This window comes from Alternaria alternata (assembly GCF_001642055.1).
Source record: "Alternaria alternata strain SRC1lrK2f unplaced genomic scaffold CC77scaffold_12, whole genome shotgun sequence".
Taxonomy (NCBI): domain Eukaryota; kingdom Fungi; phylum Ascomycota; class Dothideomycetes; order Pleosporales; family Pleosporaceae; genus Alternaria; species Alternaria alternata.
In genome coordinates, this window is record NW_017306201.1 from 175,673 (window position 1) to 196,413 (window position 20,741).

The following is a 20,741-nucleotide window of genomic DNA, read 5'->3' on the forward strand; positions in this document are numbered from 1 at the left end:
TATCCCAAATCCTGTGACTCATGGGTATGGACAGGAAATCATGCGCTGTTGTTGTGTTTCTCGCGGAACGTTGCGTGTGAAAAGAGCAAACCGCTCAGCGGAATTGTGTCCGCTGTGGGTCGGGTTACTCGACTGGCTTGGGAAGAGACGCGATATTCTCTTAAGCGGAACATTGCCCTTGCGCTGCCACAACAAGCTGGGCGATGGGTCTTGCCAATCTTTGCAGCAGATTCATAGTCGTATCATGTAAATGAGTGATCTAGAGCATACAAGGAGGTCCATGATACCAAGATTCAATCACGAAAGGCGTGCGATCTCGGAAGACATCTATACAACAGTGACAGAAACAATGTACCGGCTTGGCATGGTAGTGTGAAGACTATGTAGGCTTGTACTGAATCGGCCGGGTCTGTGTACGCTTGTCGTACATTGTCTATGGGTCTCGAGTTGTACATCAGGACGATCCCGAGGTCGCTATGAAGAGAGCCCTGGAGGTATTCCGCAGGACTAGGAAGATTTCTTAGCCGTACATTCGGTGTCATGCTGTACAGTAAAACTGCTTCAACATCAACATATTGTACGATACACTAGCCAATATTCTTCCGGCATTTATTGCCCTGCGGACGAAATCACAGTGGTGCAGTATTCGCTAGGCTTTCCTTGAATAGCAATATTGATGCCTGGGTGAGAACATGCATCAGCAAACCGTCTAGGCGCCGGTAGTGGAGATTAACGATCATTTCAGACAGTTTTCGTTAGTGCTACGGCTCTCGACTCGTGCATGACACTATTCCCTAGCCAGACCGAAGACGCACAGACGAAGTTAGAGGCATACACCAGTTTCTGGATCTCGTAGACTGTTTATACTGTTATGATGCTTGTTTCTTCACTTTCTTCCATCAAATCAGCTTTCTCAGCTGCTTCAAACCTCGCATCGGTGGTTTAGTGGTAAAATTAGCCGTTGCCATCCTTTACAGGACAGTTTCGGCTAGCCCCGGGTTCGATTCCCGGCCGATGCAACGAGCAACTTTCTTTTTGTCTTCATGGACGTTGTGTGGTGGTTGTGGTGAACAGAGATGTGTTTTTAAGGGGTGATTGGAAGCGTACGTGACGATGTTGCGGTGGCTGGCAAGCGGCACTAGCGCCGGTTATCTCCGCACCAGCAGCGGCTTGCTAGACGTGGTAGACATTATCTAACAAAACATGCACAGCGGCTTTAGTTTTTTGTTCTTACAGTGCCATCCGGCTTTAATTCCTCTGTAAAAACTACATCTGCCTATGCTCAAAAGTTTGAATACGTAGCGCTCGCTTTAGCTCCAATTACAAAAACTATTGCCTACACATGGACGCTGTTTCGCACGCCATAGAGATGGAATATGTGTCTTTAGGTCTACTGGAGGCCTAGTTTGTACAGTAATGGTCGTCAGTTTGTGCTTTAGTAAATGAGTTGATTGAATGGCCTTGGTCGCTGGTATGGTAGGCCTATCACCTACAGCACATCCAACACCTAGCAAGATTGCCCCTCATCCCTTCGCATTTCCTGCGATAGTAGCAGCCACCACACCCCCGATAGCAGCACCAAGTCCGATCCTCCTATTCTCCCTCTGCCCACTCACTCGCCATCGGTGACTCGCTTTCGGCACCACGACCCTCTCTGGCTCTGCAAGGCCCATCTGTCCCGGCGGCGCATGTTTGAGTTGGCCGTACTGCACTCTCCTCTTCCCGACATCCTCAAGTACCTGATCGAAGTCGCCATGATATGCCTTTGTTTGGTCAGGGGCGATGATGGGCGCACCGAAGGCTTGTGATATTTCAAGCGGACCAAGAGTGACCTTGCGGCCGAGCTGCCAGAAGCCCCAATATACGGGTAGGACGAGCATAACGGTGACGAAAGTTGCTACGAGGGCGCCGGCGACGTAGGCATAGGAGGTTTTGTATTGCTCAACGATACCGGTGACTGATGCGATGATTGTTTGGTTGGCCATCCCGAGGTCGCCGTCTAGGCTTTTGCTGGAAAAAGGCGCGCCTGTAATGTACAACGCTGTCACGAAGCTCAGGGTGTTGAGTTTGCGCAACACCTCGACGGCGGGATCGTCTTTACCTTGGCTAATATTATACCAGCAACGATTGAGCGTTTCATCAGATTGGGCATAAAAGGTAGTCTGAGCCGAGGCGCCTCGAGCGACAATATCCCATGTGTCGTTGTTGTAGGTAAGATTCGCTGAGGATGCATAGAGGTTGTTCATGATGTATGTTAAAGCGCCGATAGTAGAGGGTTTACCGAACTGCTCTTCGAGATTGATAGTCTCTTTCACTTCAAGTTGGTCGATCTGCGTAATATTGTCGAGACTCTCACCAACCTCCCAGTTGTCGGGGCGAGAATCATTAGAGAACTTGATGTGTGTGACAATGTTTTTGCCTTTTAGTTCTTCTTCGCTTGGTACCATAACAGTAACGGGATACTGAACGAGGGCGGGCTTGATCTCGCACCTACGGATAGTCATAGTACCCGGACAAGAGTGCTCGTCTTCCCCAGCTTTACTATCGACGTACAGCATCTCGAGATCGATGCTGGCGTATGGTTTGGTTCCCGTTGGCCACGAGGCATTGAACTTGACATCCCACAGCGCATACGAGTTGTCCGATGGAGGTATGCCCTGTAGATCTGATTCTCGTCTTTCATAGCCATAGTCTACCTGCCTGGATGTACTAGTGCAGTTGAATGAGAAGCCTAAGCCCTCAATAGCGCCATGACACTCTTGTCGAAAAGGGCAGTCCCAAAAAGACTTTGTTTGGTCAAGAGTGTCATGCACCTTACCATTTGCGATCTTTCCGTTGTACGCATCCAGTACGTTAGCCCAAGCCTTATCGACGGTCTTGATATTGCCGTCCCCTCCGGGTATACCACCAGAATTCGCTGGCCAGTCTTTCTCGATGAAGCCAGTCATAGTGTGGTTCATGTAGTCACTTTCCTGGGTGACGATAGTTTTTGTCGCTTTTTGAAATAGTGTACTGTCGATAACGGCAAACTTCGTCATAAGAGCGGCGAGAGCGATAATGTTGAAGTGTCTGCCGGAAGTGATAATCGCATAGAAGCTGTAAGAATACGCGTGATTCTGATGTAGTTTCCGGAGTGAGCTTCCGCGCAAGGCTGTCCTCCACCATGCGATAGCCAGCCCCTGACCAATCAATGTAACCAGCCCCAGGTTCTGAACTTGGTTCGCAATGTTGAGTAGTACGTTGGGTTGGGCGGTAAATCTAGTCTGTCAGTCTCCGTTTCATGTCTGATCAGCTAATTTGACTAACTTCGTAAAAGGCCAGTCTTTGACTCGCTTTTCGTTAGACGTAGCCAGTATGATTACAGCTCCGGCAGTGGCCACAAGGATGACCATAAGCCCCGCGAAGCCGAGCCATGGAAATTGATGCTTGAAGCCAGGTCTCCAGTCAATACCGTCTATATCTGAATTGTGTTCGACATGATCGAACTTCTCGCTATAATCTTGTCGAGACGTGTTTGGAGATTCGCTAGAGCTACCTGTGTAGCTGGTGGAATTTTCGCGTTCCTCGGTAATAGCATCAATCATGACTTTGAAGTCTTCCTTTGGTGAGCTGGGAGCAGTCTTCCAGCTATCCCTATTGTGTCCAGAATCATTGTTGACCAACACTGGCGACTGCGGGACTTGGCGTATCTCATTGTCCATTGCGCGATCTAGCGTGTGGCAGCAAGACCACAGGTGAATAGAAGAAACGAAGCCCAGTGACAACTGAAGCTAGAGAAACGACAAGTAGATGATAGGAAGACTTCGTGTAACAAAGGGAGAAGCAAACAAATTCGCGTCGTGTGCTCCTGGCAGTCGTAGTACATATAAAACGATGTGGCACGGGATGCCGGTATATCAGCACAGGCCTTGCCGTCAGCCAGCCCAATGTTCATGTTGCATCTTAGTCGTTTGTGGGGGCTGAAGCTCACCAGGAAACCCACAAAGGCTTAGAGACGTGCATGCTGGCGTAGTTGACGATTGGTTGTGAGTGCGTAAGGGACGCGGATGTCAGCCGCAGTAGGCTTGCCAACACACGCCTTACCCTTTTCAACCATCACAAATGCACGAAGCGAGATTGTCCAATCGCGGAGAGAATAAGATCGGACGGTCTTTGAGCTACGCCCTCCGCGTTAAGCTGGAAAGAACGAGTCAATTCCTAACAGGCAATTACATTCAGAGGCAATGTTCTAGCTCTTTCCCCTCCCTACATCCTCTAAATTTGTGTTCTATAAGACCACGGTAAAGGATAGCCGAAACAGGGTTAAAGTAGTCGGTAGTAAAGATGGTCGGTGATACCCAGCAGCCACAGAAGTCTTGGTTAATGCACATACTGTTGGCATATCAGCTCGGATGGTAGAGCGGTACAACACTAGCCTGGTTCCTTCAAGTGTAAGTTCCAAGAATAGAATTCGCATAAGGTCTTTAAAGAAGGTGTTTTCGCGAAACCTCAAAGAAGGATTCGGCCCCCCGAACCTTCCATTGCCGGAAACGCAAACGATGCGCTGTCACATTAAGATCTCAAGAACGCTTTGCGTCCCAGTTTGCCGTTTTTGCATATATTTGAGCGGCAATGTTTGGGCTGTACGATAGTTGCAGGAGCGGATGCATGCATCGGGGCATGCGGGGTTGGTAGTGCCAATGCCGGAAGTTTGCCTTCAGTCCTGCATCTGTTCGTCGTCTAGCTCTTGTTCCTCCTTGACATCATCTTTCCCACCTTCTTCCTCTGGAGGCATAAACGTAGGGAACGAAAGATGTTTCCAATCTTCGATCTGCGAAAAGTTAATAACTCTAATGCAGCAAGAGAAAGATATTACACACCTCCTCGGTGATGCTCTTCAGGCGGTCACGGATGCTCTCCACAGCATAACTACCCAAGATCAATCGTAGCGGAGGATAACTACAATGACCTAATTGCCATACCAACTCTGCACTCTTTACAGCGCTGACTGGTTGTCTGTCGTTCAGCCATTGTACCATCCGTCGCGCGTGTTGCGCGGGACTTGTTAGCCCCGCATAGGGTTCGCTAGGATTCGGCTTCACGAAGAAGTGGCCATAACGCTTCGGCTTCGGAGGTCCTGTTCCAGGAGTAGGCGCCGAAGTATAGCTGGGTGGTAATATGTTATCGTCTGGTTCGTCCAATCGAACATGACCGGGCTCGACCAATGTTGCTTTGATGTTGAAGATATCGACCTCGTATAACATGGACTCTATCAGACCCTCAACAGCGTACTTGGTCGCACAATACGGGCCGAGTCCCGGCACGCCAAGTGCACCAGCCGTGGACGAGAATATGAGGTATCGACCAGAGTTCTGGGAGCGGAAGTATGGGAGGGACAACTGCAAGATATGAAGTGTTCCGAGGAAGTTTGTTGTGAATTGATTGCGCAGGTCGTAGTCGTCCTGGTCCTCGCATGCTGCTATGACGCCGTAGCCGGTGCTATTCGCTATGACATCCACCTGACCCCAGTATTCGATGCTCTTCTTAATGACCTGGTCTACTGTCTCGCGCACTCTTACGTCACACAACAGGCCCAGGCAGTTCCTGTTCTGCCATTTGTCCATCTGTTCTGATGTGTTCTCCTCGGTCCATCCCACTGCAGTGCATTGGTCGCCATGTGCTAATATCGCTCGAACGAGGGAACGCCCCATATGACCGGTCGCCCCGAAGACCTACATTCAGGAGTTAGCTACCGATGACCAGGTAGCCTATTCAGTGACTTACAATCCATACTGCTCGTTTGGGTGGATTGTGCTCAGATGGTGGGTCGCATGTTGCTGGCAGGATGAGATTGGGATTGTGAGTGGCCGCGCCCGGCGAAAGGCTTTGACTTTGGGTATCGAAATCCATAGCGACGTTGAGGAATCTCTACAATGATATGCGATGTCGAGCTGGTGCAGAAGGTGGGGAGCTTGGCAGCCAATCGGACTTGCAACTGCCGCTATCTCCGTGTGCTTCAAGTGAAGGAGCAACGAGGACGCGTGGAGGGACGGGGTTCGTTGTGCGATTGATGCGCATAATGTACCGTGTCGCGTCGGAATAAACATGTCGGATGACCATCGTAGCTGGACTTAGCATTCAAGGCATGATGAACCTTCTCTCGTCGATGAGGAAGCGTAGTCCCTCGATAACCAGGTGGGCTGGGAACGCCTGTTGTCGGTTCATGAAGTTGCTGACCAGAATGAAGAACATGATAAAGATATCAAGGTGCATAGGCGAAGTGAGGAAGAAGTGGTATGCGAGGAACAGAAAGGCCTGGGCCCGGTATCTGCTCTTGATGGATCGGATGACTCTGTTTGCCTTGATAGCAGCGGCGCGGTTGGTAGGGGTTTTGAAGGTGACAACCTTGGAAAGGAGGGGCATCCTAGGCAGAATTGAGGTTTCAGGCGGCTCTGAGTCTGGGGAGACCTCGGGGTTGCGGAGAGACTTGGTGGAATGATTAGGAGGCTCTCTTATCGATAGAGCTCGGTCCCTGCGCGGGCGTCCTTCCGATGCACAATTACGTCTGTCTGCCTTCTTCGAGCCCGTTCAATCCACAACCAACATGCAATTGTTCCACCGATAGCAATATCAACCATGGTCAAAGCAGTGCCCACGCCTGTGGCGCTGCCGGTCACACAGGGCAGCTCGTCCTCGTAACCACACCTTCACTCCATGGAGGACCCCGCTAACATGCTGTAGACTTTCCTTCACGCAAGGATTTCTGCTCGGCCAGCTTTCAATCGCGATTTTGATGTTTTGTTTTATAAAGTTCTTTATCTTTGGAGAGCCACCATCTGCCGACGATCGCGCGTTACACCTCAATTCCCTCCGCCGAGCTCGAACCCTAGCACACCAACAATCGTACAAGCAACTAAGGACGCGCGCAAATTCAACGTCCCTGTCTCTACGCCACAAACCGTCAAGAAGCATAATACGAAAGGGCGAAGAGAGCAGAGGAGGACCAAGCATCACAACTATTCTCGCGAAGACCTACTACAACGTAAAGGGACACCAACCGGAGAGTTTAGACTGGTTCAACGTGCTCATTGCGCAAACAATCGCACAGCTGAGAGCCGACGCGCGGCAGGACGATGCAATCCTCACATCGCTCACCGAAGTCTTGAACACGGGCAGCAAGCCAGACTGGATTGGCTCGATCAGGGTAACGGAGATAGCGTTGGGCGATGAGTTCCCCATCTTCAGCAATTGCAGAGTAATGCCTGCAGAAGACGGATTTTGGTACGGGCCGGGAAACACAGGGAACGAGAAAGAGAGACTACAGGCACGGATGGACGTTGATTTGAGCGATGTCATTACCATTGGCGTTGAGACGACACTGAACTTGAACTGGCCGAAGCCCATGTCTGCAGTCTTGCCCGTCGCGCTTGCTGTGAGCATTGTACGATTCTCTGGGACACTGGCCGTGTCATTCATACCCTCTTCGTCACCTCCACCTACCGCTGCGCCCATGACCTCGCCAACGTCCGAGACCCATCGAGGTTCCTCTCCAAGCCGTCCAGCATCATCATCTGGCGCACCACCACACCGACCTACAACATTAGCGTTCACCTTCCTAGACGACTATCGCCTCGACCTCTCCGTCCGTTCCTTAGTTGGTTCAAGATCCCGCCTACAAGACGTACCAAAAATCGCCCAGCTGATCGAATCTCGCGTCCACGCTTGGTTCGATGAGCGGGCAGTAGAACCCCGCTTCCAACAAATCGTGCTCCCCTCACTCTGGCCCCGAAAGCACAACACGCGAGGCGGAAGCGCTACCGAAGACGCCGACGCTGCAGCCGGAGAAAATGAAAATGACGAGGATGATGAGATCGCCGTCATGGAAGGAAACGGTACCGCTCCAGGTTCAACATCCTTCATCCCTAGTCCGATTGCTGAGAACGCTACTCTGGAAGAGCGTATAGAAGCTGAAGGCCAGAAAATGCGGGAAGCCGAGATCAGAGCTGGGGTTAGGAAACCCAGTGCAAGTGACTCTCGTAGCCGGAGCAGGAATAATCGAGAAGATGGTATGCGATGGCGGGGTGAGCAGAGAGATCGAGATAGGCCGAAGGGACCGCATGGTCGACCGAAATTACAGAGTCGGACCACGACTGGTATTGCGGGAGCTATACCTGGCGCTTTGCCGAGAGGATAGGCATGAGTATCCCTATGATGACATGACTAGATGTGTATTATGTTACGAGCGGTGGCGTCTTGGAGAAAAGCGTGCTACAAGCATACGCGTGTATATAGTAATGAAGCTCAACATCACCAATGGTCATCTCTCACAGACATACATTCGATGTGCGTACATTACCAGACAACACAAGACACTGGCCATCACTGATGCTCACTTCAACGAGGTAAGTCGTATTGATTACACCGACTCATCTAGATATTCTAGCCAGCAAGGCGATCTATTCGTCAATAGCACACCTCGTAATACATCGCTAAGCCGACGGACGATGCATTTATCCCACAACAGAATGAGGGCAGAGATCGAGAAAAACGCCATGGGTATCTGTCGTTCTCTAGTTATGACAGGAAAGTAGATAGCAAGAAGGTGAAGATGGTTAAACATGGATCCTCAAGACAACATGTGGTAAAGCGGCGTTTGGAGGTACGCATACACATTTATCGCCCGTTGATAGTAGGAGTAGGTGCAGGCTGATGTGGTGGTTGAGCCTCGAATGTGCTAGCTGGAGCCTCCACTGGCGCCTGGGACTTTGGTGCTTCTTCAGGGGGAGTTGGTGCAGAGAAAACTCCATCGAGCTTAGGCAGCGCTTCTGGGTTGCCGGTAGAAGTTTGTTGTTGCTGTGCGACTGGGACTACTGGAGTAGAGATTCCGTTCATAGTACCTGCAGATGCAGGCGCAGGCTCAGGCTGTTTTGGTGCGCTGGTGCTGGTCGACGACGCGACTGTCGCAGCAATAGAATCGCGATCCACCCCATTTGTCATGGGCGCATCTTCTTCATGAGCAGGAGCGCCATCAGATGCACCTTTCCGGTAGCGTAGAGTGACCATGAGGCTGTGTTGTTCTTCCTCCTCTTCCGATTCCTCCACGGCATCGTCTTCGTCGTCGTCGTCGTCAAGATCCATCTGATCTGGCTCCTCTTCATCGTCATCTCCACCATCCCAAGAGGTCGCGTCCTCCTCGTCTTCCGAATCTACTGTTCGGTTGAATGAACGACCGTTTGTGGTACCCCTGTTGGCGGCGCGAGTCGATCGGCCATGGCCTGAATATGGTTCTTCCGACACATCAGATCTGACATAGTCGCCAGTCGCAGGCGATGCATGGTCTGCAATTTGTCCACTGAGCAATGTTTCGCCATATAAACCGGTTGCTCGAGATCGGACCTGTCGACCACTGGCGGTGACAGTAGGACCAGAAGGTGCAGCGGGTGTGTCGCGGCCCGACTGTCGCCCTGATCGGCGTACGGAGGTGTTGTCTGAATCGAAGTCGTTGTCTTCGTCAAATGTGTATCGTTGGCGCTTGCCACGGGTGCGGCCTTCATATAGGGAGAAACCAGGTTCTGGGCGGGTGAAGGCATCTTTGCGCTGGCGTGTGTACTCTCGTCGCTTACGTTTCTAAATGACTGTTAGCATAGGATGACTTGTAGAATGGACGAGGCGTACATTTTCTGAGGCCTCGAATCGTGGCACGGCGTTAAGCATACGCTCGCCAAGTGCCTTAGCCTCTTTGTGCCCATCTACTTCCTCCAGCTTCGTCGCAAGCGCCTTCAACTCATCAATGGAGCCGGCGACACTGATCCATTGTACGTTCTTGCGGCTCGGGTCGGTCTCGCGGTAGATGCGAAAGTGGGTATCGTTTTGTCCTTCGACTAGATAGTATCGACGCTTGTCACCATCACGGCCCCATGCTTGCACCGATAATGGGATGTTGGTATCTTGCTTGTCCTTGGTAGTGCGAGACTTGTATGCGTTATTGATCATGGCCTTGACTTGTTCGTTTTGATTGAGGCTCCAGAGGCAGAGTGAGTGGAGGAGGGTGATCTATGCGACGGTAAGCATTTGGCGGTATCAGGATAGATGACTACTTACTCGCTCTACTGCCGTCATTGTGTTGAAGTTGCGACCGCCGCTGAGGGGATTGCCAGTCCATTTGGTGGGCCATTGCGATTTTTGGGTTTGGATGGCTTCCTCGAGAGCGCGACCGTAATGACCCTTCCTGTAGAACACACACGTGTCAGCTTGTGCACTATTCCATCTACTGTGTGACGCCCACGCGACCGCGGAACGGGTATTTGTGAAGAGCGAAGGGGTCAGACTGACTCGACAGGTTTCTTGCGATTGAGGACGAGGCCGAGCAAGGCGCATAGTAAGCCTTCGACGTCGGCGGACGGTGTGTCTTCCGCGACACCCTGCTCGATGTCCTGAGGCCCTACAGAAGGGGAACCGCGAGGGAATGCTTCGTTGAAACGTGACCGGAACATTACGATAAACTATGGCACATGGCATTAGCGACGCCTGAGCGGACGAGTCGTGCGCGACTGCGGCGCAATGCAGCGCGTCACGACGCGACGGACGCGTCCAATACGTACAGCAATGTCTGGATTGTCCTCTGGTACAGGCTCATGCGGCGGGGACGGCGCCCGTTTTCTTGGAGGCGGCGAGGGCGAACGTTTGTTGAAAAAGGTCAGGATTGTGCCGTTCTTCTTCTTTTTCTGAGGTGCGGGCTTCGCAGCAGCAGCCTCTGGGACTTCAAGCTCCATCTCATCGTCAGTCGGGGGCGCAGAAGACAGAGACGAGTCTGAGTCGGCCATGGTTGCGGTTGTTTGGGGGGTTGATGTTGGTGGTTGTAATTGCGGCTGCAGTTGCGGGACGAGGAGAGAACTACGAACAGAGCACGGTTAGGCAGGCATGAGGTAATGCTACTTTCGCTAGCACAGAGATCGACTATATGGATCCCTGTAACTTTGGGGTAATCAAGACAATGAGAATGGCCACCCAGAGCACCTTTGTTTGGTAAAGCGAGTGTCGGGTAGACAGCAACGAGAAAGGAGAGGTGCAGTCAGGGCAAACTTTGTATTCTGAGAGTATCGTTTGTCTATAGACCTGATGTTCGCGTAGTGCTGCAATTGTGTTTCGATTCGCATAGGGCGAAACAAGAGCGAAAGGAAAGCTATCAATTTTACCGTCGCTCTTCATCCGTTATCCCAGAACCTGCTTTATTGAGGTCTGCCTTGTGAACACGGCCTGCCGAGGTTCAAGAGTTCCACGATACGAAGTAATGGTAGCTTGAGCATACCTTGTATCCATTGAGATCAGCCTTGCGCCCTGTATCATTTCGCAAACCTTTTTTATCCCGGAATGTACAACTAGACGTGGAGATGCGATTGTCCTGATGGGATTGTGTATATCGTAGGCCTCCGTTGCCTATATAGCGCATCAATGCACGTTAGTGTTCATGTTTAGGGCCGTCTTGCTGATCGGGCAGGTGAACCCTCGAGACCACCGGTCATGCGGAGAATGCTTTACAACTCCACATAGGCAAATCGCAACAAGAGCGTGGAATCCTGCGCGGGTATCTTGGTAATGCTTGTAATGGCACATGAACCCCTACTGATTGGGTCCTTCTCTTGACATCTTCATAACCCGCATGAGCGGCATGAAGCGAAACATTGAGAAATGATGTTCTAGAGTGAGCCTGCCGAAGAGGGTGTTTCTCCGGGTGCGTAAATAGATCGGTGTTGGCTGCAGGTGTGCACATATGCGTCGGGCTTCTAGTCGGAACTTGGAACTAGCCCGCGCAATCCTGAAGTTGCAGCGCACATCTGCCCACTCCCTGTCACATACATGATGACAACATCTGCCTTAGCAATGAGAATATTGCGCAAGCGTGTGTCGTAATCAGAAAGAAACTATTTCCGATTATGTAGGACCGAGTGAGAGAGAGACTTCGTAGGACGAAGAAAAAGAGGCCATTTCAAAGATGCGCCAGAAAAGACATATGAAACTTGCTACAAAGGAACGCGATAGCGCAGGTGATGTGGTGTTGACTTGGCTGAGTAGAGATGCGAAATTGAGGTTGGTGTTCCACCCAAGCAGAAAAGATGGCGCTTACCAGGTCACGTGCGGCACTATGCACTGCTGGGCGAGCAGTTAGACGATGATGTCAGAGCCAGTATTGGATCATCTCAATATTCTCCTTTTTCTCCGATCATGGTCGCAACTTACACAAAAGGAATTGAGGAAAGCAAGGCAACGTGGGCAGACGCTGGGACTGTGATGGAGTGTGTATTCGCCGTGAGTCGATCGAGGGGAGATAGCGACTACATTGACCGCATATGCCAAGGCTGTTCAACGATATAGAGGTAGGCTTTTCAGCTCTGTCGCGGCGATTGCAGAGGCCAGGTGATATATTGCGCCTGCAAGACAAGACCGCTTGACCTGATAAGGGAAGGAGATTGGAGTTCGCGTTGTTCCTGGCTGCATATTGAGGAGTCTGGAAGGCGCACTAGACTACCAACATGCGCTTCTGTAGGTCCATGTAAATCCCATGGCGGCGCGCGATAGGGAGACAAACCGAGTAGGAGCCTACTGCTGATGCCGGTGATTTGCTCGGTGACTTGCGCAGAGGACAGAGAGCAGCTAAGAGGGACGCTTCATTGGTACGGGTGGCGACGGTGAAACTGCACATCCATCATGTTGCGCTTGCTTGCGCAAACCATGACATGGACTGTGCCAAGAATAGAACGAGGGGGACGGTCTGCGGTAGCAAGTTGGATGCAATGTGTGGCAGGGCGGGTGAAACGGAGGGCATGCCTACAGAGGGCGATAGTGGGTGGGTTGGCTGTGGTGAGTAGACGGAGCGCCGGCGGAAAGGCCTTAGGGCGGCAAACCCCGGAATAGCGACAGTCGTCCCGCCCATGTCAGGACTGGCTGGGCCGCGTCTTTGGGCGACGCTGATCACCGTTGGAGACACCTAGACGGTCTGTGGTTTCTGGAACAATGGGTCAGGGTCGCGCCTGCTTAGCCTGCGATATTGACACGCGTTGGCTCTCAACTTCTGCCGTAGGTCGCCCACTATTGCGAAACCTACTCTCCTGACTTCAACTATTGTTCTTGCCCGCGGCGAATCTGCCTCCTCCTTTCTTCTCTGCTCCCCTTTCTCCGTGTCTGTCGCTGGGTGTTGATCGTCCCGCGCCTGCCTCCCTGGCCCGTATCGATAGCTGTACCCTGCACACGGCCCATATCTTATTACGCACGCCGCAGCCCCCCTCGTCACTCTGCTTGTACCACGCTTCCTTACTGCGTTTCCTCACACACGACCGCAGTCATGAATGTCACCAAGAAATTCGATCGCTTGAAGCAATGGACCAACGAGAAGATGGGCGCAGAGGCCCGCACTGGGCTCTCCGACGAGTTCAAGGCGCTCGAGGTAGAAATGAACCTGCGTCATGAGGGTATGCACGAATCCGAGCCCTGCAGCTCCTGTCTCGCATGCTGACCACGTCTGTAGGTATGGACAAGATGCAGGCCGCCATGGCTGTCTATGTCAAATCGCTATCCAAGCGCGCAGAGGGCGCCGACAAGGAGAAGCAGCTTCCAGGTGGCCATTTGGGTTCGTCCATGGTCACCCACGGCGAGGACTTCGAGCCCGACTCGGAATTTGGCAATTGCTTATCTTGTACGTCTTGCGATCAATCGGCTCATCTACACCCCACTAACTATCAGCAGCACTGGGACGTGCCAACGAACGTCTGGCGCGAGTGCAGGAGACGTATGTCGCAAGTGCTACGTCATCATGGCTCGAGGGTCTTGAGCGCTCGTTGATCCAAATGAAAGAGTATCAGGTAGGACAGCTGCTGCATGAACATGATCGTAACCATTGAAGCTAATTGGCCTCAGTCCACCCGCAAGAAGCTCGAGACGCGTCGTCTGGCTTACGATACCTCTCTAGCCAAGATGCAGAAGACGAAGAAGGAAGACTTCCGCATGGAGGAGGAACTACGCGCCCAAAAGGCCAAATACGAGGAGACCAGCGAAGAGGTCTTCAGAAGGATGCAGGACATCAAGGAGTCAGAAGTCGACATGGTCCAGGACCTGACCGCTTTCCTCGAGGCAGAGCTCAGTTACTACGACCGCTGTCGTGAGATCCTCCTCAACGTCAAGCGGGAGTGGCCGGTTCGGTGAGGACTTTTCCATCAGCGTAAGACCTAGTACATTGCTGACGCATGACACAGAGACACCAGGGCTATTCCTAGCCGTCCCGCGCGCTCCCGATCCAACACTGCACACGGCTATGCAGAGCGCTTCAACCCGGTCGAAGAAGAACCCGAGCCCGAAGTCCCTCGTATGACTATTCCCAAGCTTACGTCCACGCGCAGCCGCTCCCCTGGCCCTGAGCAGTCGCCAGGTGGCTACTCTCTACGCCCCTCTCTTAGCCGAACCTCGACCTACGATAACGCCAATGGCTACCGAGACGACTCCCCTGCCCGCCGACTGTCCCGCGTCCCCACCGATTCCTCTGTCATATCTTCCGGCCGTACCAACCTCCGCCCAGTCCGCCAGGCTAGTGCTAGCCAACAGAACACTTTTGCTGATGACTACGAGGACGATTATGAGCGATCTAACGGAAATGGATACAGGCGTGATCGATCGCCGCCCAGTCCCGATACGTCGTCATCTGTAGGCAGTGGACGCGGTGGCAACATGTCGCGGGCAGCGAGCTGGACAGCGAGCGAGCAGGGACAGGGAAGCAATGGCAAGAAGGCACCTCCGCCACCACCTCCATCAAGGGCGAAGAAGCCGCCGCCACCTCCACCACCAATGAAGCGAAGTGCGTTGAGTGAATCTCAAGTAGCACGCTACTAGCCCGCTTTCATCTTCATTTCGTCTTCTTCTTGGCTAATGAGTTTGTTCGTAGAACCCATGTCTTCCTCTATCAGAGTTGCTAGTTGGTAATACTGATATGAGACGTGTCGACATGTTGTTCAGGACTCACTTGGCAGAAAACTGGGTCTGCGTTATCGACCGCAGTGCGGTCTGGCGTATGCGGCGTTACATTTGCGGGTTCATTGAATATCAGTGCCGCGGCGTTTTTGGGGTTGGGTGGAGCATTTCTCAGCGAGCACCTGTTATGCACGAAACAAGTTCAACTGTAGCATTCATGCTAGGCCTCTACCTCTAAATCTACCTCTTTTACACAACTGTAGCGATTGAGTGAATTCCAATGTATGCATTCGATGGATGTCAGCTGTAGGCGAAACATCGATACGAAAGCGATTTTCCAAAAAAGTAAAGCAATTCGTGTCTATTACTCAACAAGTCAAGGCCGGTTATCCATACCTCGGCCGCTCAAGAATTGTGGGCCTTTCGTAAACACTATCGTACTCCGTGTCTCGTACACGCTCCATCATTGTTCGTATTTCGCCTGTTGAGGTGGGAAATTCCAATTTTCCTACATGGACGTTAGCACAATCAACTTTCCATCACCAGACCAAAGTATTCACTCACCCATTGCTGTAGCCCCCCATTCGGACTCGTAGTTCCAAATTCGCCATGATGCCCAGTATCCACCGGCACAAAAATAGCACCCGTATCTTGACCAGCACCACCGTTCATTCCGCCCCAAACATCAAAGTCCTGGTCCGAGCCACCGCCACCACTACCACCACCATTCAGGCTACCAAGTATACTATCGAAATCCACATTCAACCCATCTAGTGTGCCCGTTGTGGGCGTCCTCTGCAATTGACTGTGAATGTTATTATTCGGCGTCTGCTGCGCACCGAATCCAGGACTAGTCACCGAGCCACCAAAGGAGGGTAACGGTTGAAGTGTGGGATGCTGTTGGGGAGCAACCTGCTGCCTTTTCTTGTTGAAACCCTTCATTACATAAAAGGCTTCTAGGTTCTCTTTTACAGTGAAGAGGAGATCTGAGCAACGTTCTCTTACACCGACGCCATAGCAGTGGCCAAAGATGTGGTCGATGATGGTCGCCATGCGCTCTTTCCGGGGCAGATCGGGTGTACGGTAGAGTTCGGTGAGGAGAAGCAGGACCGCGTGATATTGTTGGTAGGTGGTCGAGTACCAAGCCCAGGAGGAGAGAGAGGGCAGTGTGTCTAGTGTTGCACCGATTTCAAGTGTGGTGAGCGCTGCGGTAAGGAGGACGTCGCGAAGGCGGTTCTCGGATTCCGAACGGGGTTGCAAGGAGGTTTGTGGAAGGTGGCGGTATAGGAGCATAGAGTCACAACGGGACATTAGGAGTGTCGCAACTAGGCCTGCGTATCGTTGAATAGGCACGTTGGCATCCAGATATTGGAGGTATTTGCTCTGGATCTGGCGTTTCTTGGCTTCTACGCGGGCGCGGAGATCATGGAGGGTAATGTGTTTGCGATCCATCTCAATCCTGCCGCGGAATATGAGTCGGTGTATCTCATTGCACTCGTAGCGTATCAACGACAATGTGACGTCTGACCAGCCGGTATTGGAGGTTGGATTTTGCTGCCACTTCGGGCTGCCAAACTCAAAGACATCGTCATCTACGTTCAACGGAAGAGCAATGTCAAAGTCATCCGACCGGATCGAAGGATGGGGTCCTTGCGCTTCTGCTGTCTTGAAGTCCAAGAAACAGATCTGATACCACAAGAGCGACCGAACATGTCGTTGCAGTGGTGTTAGACTATTGGCCGAGCTGTGGCTCATACGGTGTATGCCTATGCATTGTGCCAGGCGGACCAATGCGCCAACTACAACAGAAGTAGCCCGCGATATTTGCGCCCGGCAGAGTGGTATCTGCGTATGTTAGTATGCAAGAGTACTTTCAGGATAGTTCGATATCGTACCAGGTAGATTGTCAAAGCTTGTAAAGTCCGTATGTTAGATGTCTTCGCCCAATTAGCGCGAAGCAATGCCCGCTCCGTAGCTTTTTGTAGGCGCAGGAAAAGATCCTCTTTCGTAATCCCAAACTGCGACTTGGCTTGTAACGGTGAAACAGAAGCAGCGGCAGCCATACATACTGCCAGTATCAAGGCAGTACAGGAATTCTGGTTGGGGCTCCCAATTTCAAGGTTCATCCAAAAGCGATCAAACATGCGCTTGAACGATGGAAGATGCAACACGTGCGCAAGCGGGCTAACGGCTTCCGTGTACCGCTGTAGTAGCCCCTCGGCCTCCATCTTGGTGGGCAGTTGTGGCGCCTCAACTTCGTTATTCTGATGTATAGGCAGCGAACCGCCTAGCAACAGATTCAGCGACGGCGCAAGCGACGGCATCTGCTCTGCTGATAGAAGAGCAGATGACTGTGTCGCTCTTTGGCCTGTGACTGATGAAGAAGGCGTGAAGCTCTCAGACAGAAGCTTGCCGAGCTACACAACGTTTCAGTCTGCGGTCATGGAAAGGCAATGCAAATGCGAGATAAAGCACATGGACAGGGCAGAAAGTACCTCTTCGGCATATTGGGGACGGAAAAATCCAGTGACGTTTTCACAAATGATCATCCTTCCGATTCGAATCGTGAGATCAGTTGCGATCTGATCTTCGTCGTCGTTCTCGTCTTCATACACGTCGTCCTGCGTCTCTTCAGGCTCTGCGGGCAGTCTCTCCCAAGCATCCGTTTCGGGCTCGACATCTTGCTGATAGGCTTCCCACTCGTAATCTCGTGGCGGCGTGCCAGGCGTCGTGGTGTCAACGGATCCCGCATTGTCGTATCCATCATGTACACTCGCACTACTCTGTGTGCGCACGGGGAGATTCTTGGTCCAGTCCGGGATGGTAACACCAGTGCCGCTCTTGCTCTGCGCGCGCTCTCGCTGCTCCCTTTCTTTCTTGCGTGCAGCGCTCTCAGGAACGGTAATAAAGACGCACTCGCGTCCGAAGGCTGTGCAGTTCTGGCAAGGATGGGTTTTGGAACATCGCGACTTCCGGGTTCGACATTCAACGCAGCTGTTGATGGGGCGTGGATTTCTCCGGCGGACCACTCGAGACTGCAAGACCTGTCCTTGTTCTGGCATGTCTCGCAATCCTCATTTTCGCGCCATATGTGGGTGATGTTGGGAAGGTGGCTGAGGCTGATGGTGGAGAGAGCGATCGGATGTCGGCCCGTAAGGGAACCGTGTTGCCTATAACACCAGCTGGTGATGATGCACGTGTTCAGCCTTGTCGCGTCTTCTTGGCTCTGAGCAGATTAGCAGACTTTTCGCCGCCTTCGGAGTCATGCAGGTACCGCCCAACAACTGATTTATTGACTACGGGCCATAGGTCAGCGCTGCTATCCAGGGCCGGCTTGAAACGAATGATGTGGGCCTTGGTGGGATGCATCTCGACCCTTAGCGCGGGGCATGCACTTTGCTGCACTCATTGCGTACTTGGCTGACGAACACTATTGGGATATTGGTTGTATTCACATGGGAAGCCTATCGACCTGTATTGCCTGAACCTGCATATCATGCCACTCGCTTCGACGCCCAACTCCAGGACCTTGATTGTACTTGCGCAAGACTACATCAGCTATCTACCTACTTCCCTCTTCAAGCGAGCCGCAGCTGATGTAGCGGGAGGCTCGGGCCACGAGTCGACGGCATCTTCGACTTCCTCTAAGAAGGAGGTGCTGTTATGCACGGTCGTTCCACCGAGCACAACGCGAATACCAGGCGAACTTGCATTGACTTGCGCAACCATCTTGGCTTCCTCGTATGTCGCGCCGCCGACCATGAAGACGATTATATCCTGCGGCTTATCTTTGGTCGAGCCGCCACCTTCTACGAAGGGATACAGCTGCTGGCTCAAGCGACCCTTGATCATGTCTTGCAACGTAGCTTCTAAGCGAGGCGAGTGCTGTGTGTAGACGTTCTCAACACCCTTCAGGCCCTTGAGTCGATCTCGGGCACCCCCGAAAAAGGATCCAGGCTGGAACAGGTCCGGTACCCCACCTGCTGCCGTAGTCGCTTGTAGCGAGTCATGGTAGGTCAGTAGCTTTGTGATAAGATTGATGCGATGCCGTGACAGTCCGCCCGCAACGGCGAGCAAGTCTAGGAGCATGGCTGTCGAATTCGAAGACGCCTTTGAGTACCGTAACGCGTAGATGGCAACGAGGCGAAGCTTGTTGTTCGCCGGAACCCTGGGGTCCTGGATGATCTTTTGTAGCGACTTGACGTCGTTGTTGTGATTGTCTGTACATGCTAGACTCTGTTCGAGCTCACTGATGTCCAGCAGACTCTCTTCGCCAACTCGTCTGCTCAGCTCACCAACGAGTGTAACATGTTTGGTGACATTGCCGGAGAGCTTACGGAACTCGGGAAAGTCTTCGATGAAGCGCTTCATATCGGCAATTGAGTCGAGCTTTTGCGATCCCTGCTGTTTTGATGCAAACTGTTCGACGTACTCTTTCGCGTTTTGTCCTAGGTCACCAAAGTTGAGATACATGTTCTTCTTGAAGAAGGGATCCTGATCTTGCGATAACACAATTTCTTTGAGCTCGGGACGAATTTCCGGCACATCACGTAGATCCACGCGTCCGTTATGTATTCCGAGTAGCTCGTGAACCATAGCCTGATATGTCCATTGCGTTAATAGCGGGGTAACGGGATCGTCCCTTCGGTCTACGATCAAAAGGATAGGCGGAGTATCAGTCTTGCGGAAATCGAAGAGTTGCTCTTCCTGTGTCATGTGGTATCGGACCTCGGTCGCCAGCTTCTTCACAAGCAGACTGTTCTTCTGATATCTTATCAAAGGCTTCTTCTTCAGCGACAGAAGCAGCGCCATGACTGCCTCTGTTGACCTGTGTAGTGCGTCCTGATTCCACGAGTCCGGGCTTGTGCTCCATATCCTATGGTCCGGGAAGCCGAGGTTGAGGGACATGAGGTCGGGATTTATGACGAGGAAATCGGCGAAGTATTCTTGGATGGCGCGTACGACTTCGTGGTCGTCTGCTTCGGCGAGGCGTTCCAGCGAGGACTTTTTTATTATGTTGCTGAAGTCTGTACGTGTCAGCAATCGTTGGTGGCTTTGCGTTCCTCCAAGCGCGTACAGATGTTGTATTCGCCATACTTGGGCTCCCGCAGCTCCTCTATCAGGCTCTGTATAGACTCTGGGGACGGTCGCACAAAGCATAGGCAGCGAAGATGGCGCATCTTCTCCCGCTTTGGGTTGTCGATACGGCTACCGACGTGTTAGCCGTGCATCGCATGGTGCATTATGAGGGCGCAGTACTCAGTAAGGTAGACTTCATGGTTGAGGAGGGCGGATTGTGTCGTCGCCGTGGAAACAATAGGCACCTTGCAACTGTCAGCATCGTGTGTAAGAGCACCTGGTAGAGGAGACAAACCCACAGTCTCGTTGTCGAGTAAGAGGATCTTCATCTTGGCCGCGGAGGTGCCTGTCGCAGCGGTGTCCCCGACCGACACCATCTTGGTGATGTAGCCGGAGACGGCTTGTATGATATCCATGGTCGCGAAGGAATTGCCTGTAAGCCACTATGAACTTGTGACCGTAGATTATCAGAGTCGTCGTGTGGCTTGCTCTTCCATGTCGACGCGGTCGTTGGTCGGCCCAAGCTAGGAACGTGGCTCAAGCGCGAGAGCTCAGGAACATGACGCCGCCAAGGCACCCTCCGCAACCCCTCTACATCAACCACGATTCTTTGCATGTTCGGCCTCTATACTTTGTCTTCATCGACAACGTGCATTTGCTTTAGATACAGCGCCCAGGCATGCGCCAACTTCAACAGTCACGTGTTGCATTTTGTTGCCTAATACATA

At 52.2% G+C, this 20,741-nt stretch overlaps 9 protein-coding genes and 1 non-coding gene across 10 annotated transcripts; 3 read left to right on the forward strand and 7 right to left on the reverse strand.

Annotated features, from left to right (window-relative positions):
* Positions 1–561, reverse strand: CC77DRAFT_1021034 (hypothetical protein; the record flags this gene model as incomplete). Its single annotated transcript, XM_018525186.1, has 1 exon — positions 1–561. A coding segment is annotated over exon 1 (245 nt), but the record flags the coding sequence as incomplete, so codon positions are not given.
* Positions 562–931: 370 nt separating this feature from the next.
* CC77DRAFT_t51 lies at positions 932–1,019 on the forward strand. Its single transcript has one exon. It is a non-coding gene; the product is annotated as a tRNA-Gly (tRNA).
* A 261-nt stretch (positions 1,020–1,280) lies between these two features.
* CC77DRAFT_1021035 (hypothetical protein) lies at positions 1,281–4,095 on the reverse strand. Its single transcript, XM_018525187.1, has 2 exons — positions 3,307–4,095; positions 1,281–3,258 (listed from the first exon to the last, which is right to left on the reverse strand). The coding sequence occupies exons 1-2, from the start codon at positions 3,699–3,701 to the stop codon at positions 1,524–1,526; spliced, it is 2,130 nt and encodes a 709-aa protein (XP_018385063.1). The 5' UTR covers positions 3,702–4,095; the 3' UTR covers positions 1,281–1,523.
* Positions 4,096–4,663: 568 nt separating this feature from the next.
* Positions 4,664–5,990, reverse strand: CC77DRAFT_133112 (short chain dehydrogenase/reductase family protein-like protein). The gene is made up of 3 exons (XM_018530189.1): positions 5,764–5,990; positions 4,860–5,711; positions 4,664–4,810 (listed from the first exon to the last, which is right to left on the reverse strand). The coding sequence occupies exons 1-3, from the start codon at positions 5,887–5,889 to the stop codon at positions 4,697–4,699; spliced, it is 1,092 nt and encodes a 363-aa protein (XP_018385064.1). The 5' UTR covers positions 5,890–5,990; the 3' UTR covers positions 4,664–4,696.
* A 127-nt stretch (positions 5,991–6,117) lies between these two features.
* CC77DRAFT_937758 (hypothetical protein) lies at positions 6,118–6,402 on the reverse strand (the record flags this gene model as incomplete). Its single annotated transcript, XM_018534569.1, has 1 exon — positions 6,118–6,402. The coding sequence occupies one exon, from the start codon at positions 6,400–6,402 to the stop codon at positions 6,118–6,120; it is 285 nt and encodes a 94-aa protein (XP_018385065.1).
* A 122-nt stretch (positions 6,403–6,524) lies between these two features.
* CC77DRAFT_990484 (hypothetical protein) lies at positions 6,525–8,265 on the forward strand. Its single transcript, XM_018536319.1, has 2 exons — positions 6,525–6,674; positions 6,721–8,265. The coding sequence occupies exons 1-2, from the start codon at positions 6,616–6,618 to the stop codon at positions 8,171–8,173; spliced, it is 1,512 nt and encodes a 503-aa protein (XP_018385066.1). The 5' UTR covers positions 6,525–6,615; the 3' UTR covers positions 8,174–8,265.
* Positions 8,266–8,652: 387 nt separating this feature from the next.
* CC77DRAFT_1031728 (hypothetical protein) lies at positions 8,653–10,802 on the reverse strand (the record flags this gene model as incomplete). The annotated part of the gene is made up of 5 exons (XM_018526688.1): positions 8,653–9,606; positions 9,655–10,032; positions 10,081–10,207; positions 10,312–10,481; positions 10,581–10,802. The coding sequence occupies 5 exons, from the start codon at positions 10,800–10,802 to the stop codon at positions 8,653–8,655; spliced, it is 1,851 nt and encodes a 616-aa protein (XP_018385067.1).
* A 2,516-nt stretch (positions 10,803–13,318) lies between these two features.
* Positions 13,319–14,856, forward strand: CC77DRAFT_1009389 (BAR-domain-containing protein; the record flags this gene model as incomplete). The annotated part of the gene is made up of 5 exons (XM_018523591.1): positions 13,319–13,445; positions 13,502–13,669; positions 13,720–13,835; positions 13,891–14,171; positions 14,226–14,856. 5 exons carry the CDS (start codon positions 13,319–13,321, stop codon positions 14,854–14,856), a joined length of 1,323 nt encoding a protein of 440 aa, XP_018385068.1.
* Positions 14,857–15,126: 270 nt separating this feature from the next.
* Positions 15,127–18,244, reverse strand: CC77DRAFT_133230 (fungal-specific transcription factor domain-containing protein). Its single transcript, XM_018530190.1, has 4 exons — positions 17,430–18,244; positions 16,830–17,351; positions 15,499–16,779; positions 15,127–15,442 (listed from the first exon to the last, which is right to left on the reverse strand). The coding sequence occupies exons 1-4, from the start codon at positions 17,994–17,996 to the stop codon at positions 15,398–15,400; spliced, it is 2,415 nt and encodes an 804-aa protein (XP_018385069.1). The 5' UTR covers positions 17,997–18,244; the 3' UTR covers positions 15,127–15,397.
* A 248-nt stretch (positions 18,245–18,492) lies between these two features.
* Positions 18,493–20,719, reverse strand: CC77DRAFT_1071559 (vacuolar protein sorting-associated protein 45; the record flags this gene model as incomplete). Its single annotated transcript, XM_018529126.1, has 4 exons — positions 20,313–20,719; positions 20,194–20,258; positions 20,012–20,142; positions 18,493–19,961 (listed from the first exon to the last, which is right to left on the reverse strand). Exons 1-4 carry the CDS (start codon positions 20,427–20,429, stop codon positions 18,493–18,495), a joined length of 1,782 nt encoding a protein of 593 aa, XP_018385070.1. The 5' UTR covers positions 20,430–20,719.
* Positions 20,720–20,741: the final 22 nt, after the last annotated feature.

Bases quoted from the DNA above. Each gene is read 5' to 3' on its own strand.
- CC77DRAFT_1021035 (XM_018525187.1), bottom strand. From the start codon at position 3,701: ATGGACAATGAGATACGCCAAGTCCCGCAGTCGCCAGTGTTGGTCAAC. The intron at 3,259-3,306 runs GTTAGTCAAATT...CTGACAGACTAG, and splicing joins AAAGACTGGCCTTTTACGAA to ATTTACCGCCCAACCCAACG.
- CC77DRAFT_133112 (XM_018530189.1), bottom strand. From the start codon at position 5,889: ATGGATTTCGATACCCAAAGTCAAAGCCTTTCGCCGGGCGCGGCCACT. The intron at 5,712-5,763 runs GTAAGTCACTGA...TCCTGAATGTAG, and splicing joins CCAAACGAGCAGTATGGATT to GTCTTCGGGGCGACCGGTCA. The intron at 4,811-4,859 runs GTGTGTAATATC...AACTTTTCGCAG, and splicing joins TGAAGAGCATCACCGAGGAG to ATCGAAGATTGGAAACATCT.
- CC77DRAFT_990484 (XM_018536319.1), top strand. From the start codon at position 6,616: ATGGTCAAAGCAGTGCCCACGCCTGTGGCGCTGCCGGTCACACAGGGC. The intron at 6,675-6,720 runs GTAACCACACCT...AACATGCTGTAG, and splicing joins ACACAGGGCAGCTCGTCCTC to ACTTTCCTTCACGCAAGGAT.
- CC77DRAFT_133230 (XM_018530190.1), bottom strand. From the start codon at position 17,996: ATGCCAGAACAAGGACAGGTCTTGCAGTCTCGAGTGGTCCGCCGGAGA. The intron at 17,352-17,429 runs GTACTTTCTGCC...AACGTTGTGTAG, and splicing joins GTCCCCAATATGCCGAAGAG to CTCGGCAAGCTTCTGTCTGA. The intron at 15,443-15,498 runs GTGAGTGAATAC...ACGTCCATGTAG, and splicing joins ATGGGGGGCTACAGCAATGG to GAAAATTGGAATTTCCCACC.